General features: G+C 39.5%; 1 protein-coding gene across 1 annotated transcript; it reads left to right on the forward strand.

Annotated features, from left to right (window-relative positions):
• The first annotated feature begins 623 nt into the window (after positions 1-623).
• On the forward strand, positions 624-1,972 carry LOC125830226 (cold shock domain-containing protein 3). Its single transcript, XM_049509434.1, has one exon. It carries the CDS (start codon positions 816-818, stop codon positions 1,713-1,715), a length of 900 nt encoding a protein of 299 aa, XP_049365391.1. The 5' UTR covers positions 624-815; the 3' UTR covers positions 1,716-1,972.
• Positions 1,973-2,405: the final 433 nt, after the last annotated feature.

A 2,405-nucleotide genomic window follows, 5' to 3' on the forward strand; every position in this document is an offset into this window, starting at 1 on the left:
AAAAAGCAAATTTACTTTCATGTCTATAGGAAGTTCATGAATGTTATTACTAATACAAATGCATTTCTTTCTTTGATCTTAAATTTACAACTCAATTAGTTCATCAATTAGAAATTTCACTACTTTTCCCACAAGTATCTATGTCAAAAGGTCTACTTTGTTTGAAGTTAAGTTAGTTTAGACAAAAAATTAAAAGTTTACAATTGGAATATCAATTCTTTAAACTTCAAAAATCCATCTTCAAAAACTAATTGAAAAATCATTAATGTATAAATGAAAATGATCAAAAATACCCCAAACGTTTAGAATATGACTCATCAACTTTTCACTTTTGATCTAAAAATATCCTTAACCTTTGTTTTTGGCTCAACGTTACCCTTCCTTCACCTTCTGATCTACACACATCCTCAATCTTTTTTTCGCTCTAAAAAAGAACTGAATTTTCACCTTGTTGATGAGCGTTCGATTCCCCACATTCAAATCGGACCCAATTTTTTTTTCAAAATCACTTTAAAAAAAAGGGACCAATTAAATTAATAATAATTTATTTTTTGAAAAAAATAAAAAGGAAAAAAGTTCAATGTCCAAACTTGGCCTAAATTTTTTTTATTTTTTTTTAAACCTTTTTTGGCCTTTATCCTCATTCAACTAACCAAAAAATTGAACCAAACCCTAACTAAAATAAGGGATCCAATAAGCCCTAATGCAATAAGGCTTAACAATTTAGCCTATAAATTCTCCCTATTCCCATAGAATTAGGGCACAAAAATTTCATCTTTTGATTGTTTGATCGATTTTGAGCTCATCCATCATCAATGGCGGCCGAAGGTACTCGATTGACAGGGGTTGTGTCTCGGTTCAGTAACCAAAAGGGTTACGGTTTCATCAAACCTGATGATGGAACCGAAGATCTTTTTGTTCATCAATCTGAGATCAAATCTGAGGTGGGGTTTCGTTCGTTGTATGAAGGTCAGAAAGTTGAGTTTATGGTGACTGGGAATGGGGATAAGTATCAGGCTGTTGAGGTTACAGGTCCTGATGGAGCACCTTTGGATGGAGGTCGTAACGGCGGCGGTGGTGGTAGGGGTATGGGTCGTGGTGGTGATCGGAGGAATGGGAATGGGTTTTTGAGAAGTGGGGGTGGTGGTGAGTGTTATAACTGTGGTAGGGTGGGTCATATGGCTAGGGATTGTGATCTTATCAGTGGTGGAGGAGGTGGCGGCGGCGGTGGTGGAGGAGGTGCGTGTTATACTTGTGGAATGACGGGGCATATAGCTAGGGATTGTGTTGGTGGTGGTGGTGGTGCTGGAAGTGGTGGAGGCGCCTGTTACACTTGTGGAATGACAGGGCATATAGCTAGGGATTGTGATCGTAGTGGTGGTGGTGGTGGCGGCGGCGGTGCTGGAAGTGGTGGTTGTTACAATTGTGGTGGACTTGGGCACATGGCTCGAGATTGCCCTAGTGAGAGACGTGGCAGCGGTGGTGGTGCAGGTGGTGGTAGTGGGGCTTGTTATAATTGTGGATTGCCAGGTCACCTGGCAAGGGACTGTTCACGCGAGAGTGGTGGCGGTGGTGGTGGTGACAGATTTGGGAGATCCGGTGGTGGCGGCAGTGGTGACAGGTTTGGGAGATCTAGTGGCGGCGGAAGCAAGTGCTACAACTGTGGAGAAACTGGCCATTTTGCAAGGGAATGCACCAGCCCAGCTGTGAAGTGAGAAAATCTTTTAGGGGAAGAGTTGTCATGTACATGATCTTCTCTTTTTCTCTTGTCTTCCTATTTAGGAGTATTTAATTAATATGGATAATACAGACTTGTTTCTTTTGTTACTTTTAGTTTCCTACATACATGCATTGGTAGCTTTTAGGATAACAAATTAGTTGTTGGGATTTGCTACAAACTGTTTCTGTGATGGAAAGTTTTGATTTTTGTTGGTTATACAAATATATAAAAAGCTCGGCTTTGGATTTGGAATTTTTGGGTTTCTCATGGTAAATTTCACTTTGGATTAATGTTTTATGTCCATTAATATTTTCCCTCTTTGATGTTCATGCTTCTGCATTTTGAATTCATGGGAAAAGTTGTGAAACTCTAGCAGCTTCAATTTTTTGCTCGTATCTGAGATGTTTCACTTCTTTATTTGTAGTGATTATGTCTTATGTATGCTTTATGTCTCTGTGGGTTTGGGAATGCCCGGTGCTCATCGAGTGACGATATTCTGCCATAGTCCTAGAATAGTCTTTCTGTTGCTTAATCACGGGGAGATACTGGTGATTGATTGAGTTTTGATCTATTCTTTAGTCAATGGATTCTGTTTAGGTTAGGAGATTGCCTTTGGGGGTTATCATTGAGTTGTAAGTTATGCAATTGCTTTCTATTGCTGCTGTACTAGCTTTGGTTTTTCTTG

Source organism: Solanum verrucosum, unplaced genomic scaffold (assembly GCF_900185275.1).
Source record: "Solanum verrucosum unplaced genomic scaffold, falcon-dt-bn FXZP01000072.1, whole genome shotgun sequence".
Taxonomy (NCBI): domain Eukaryota; kingdom Viridiplantae; phylum Streptophyta; class Magnoliopsida; order Solanales; family Solanaceae; genus Solanum; species Solanum verrucosum.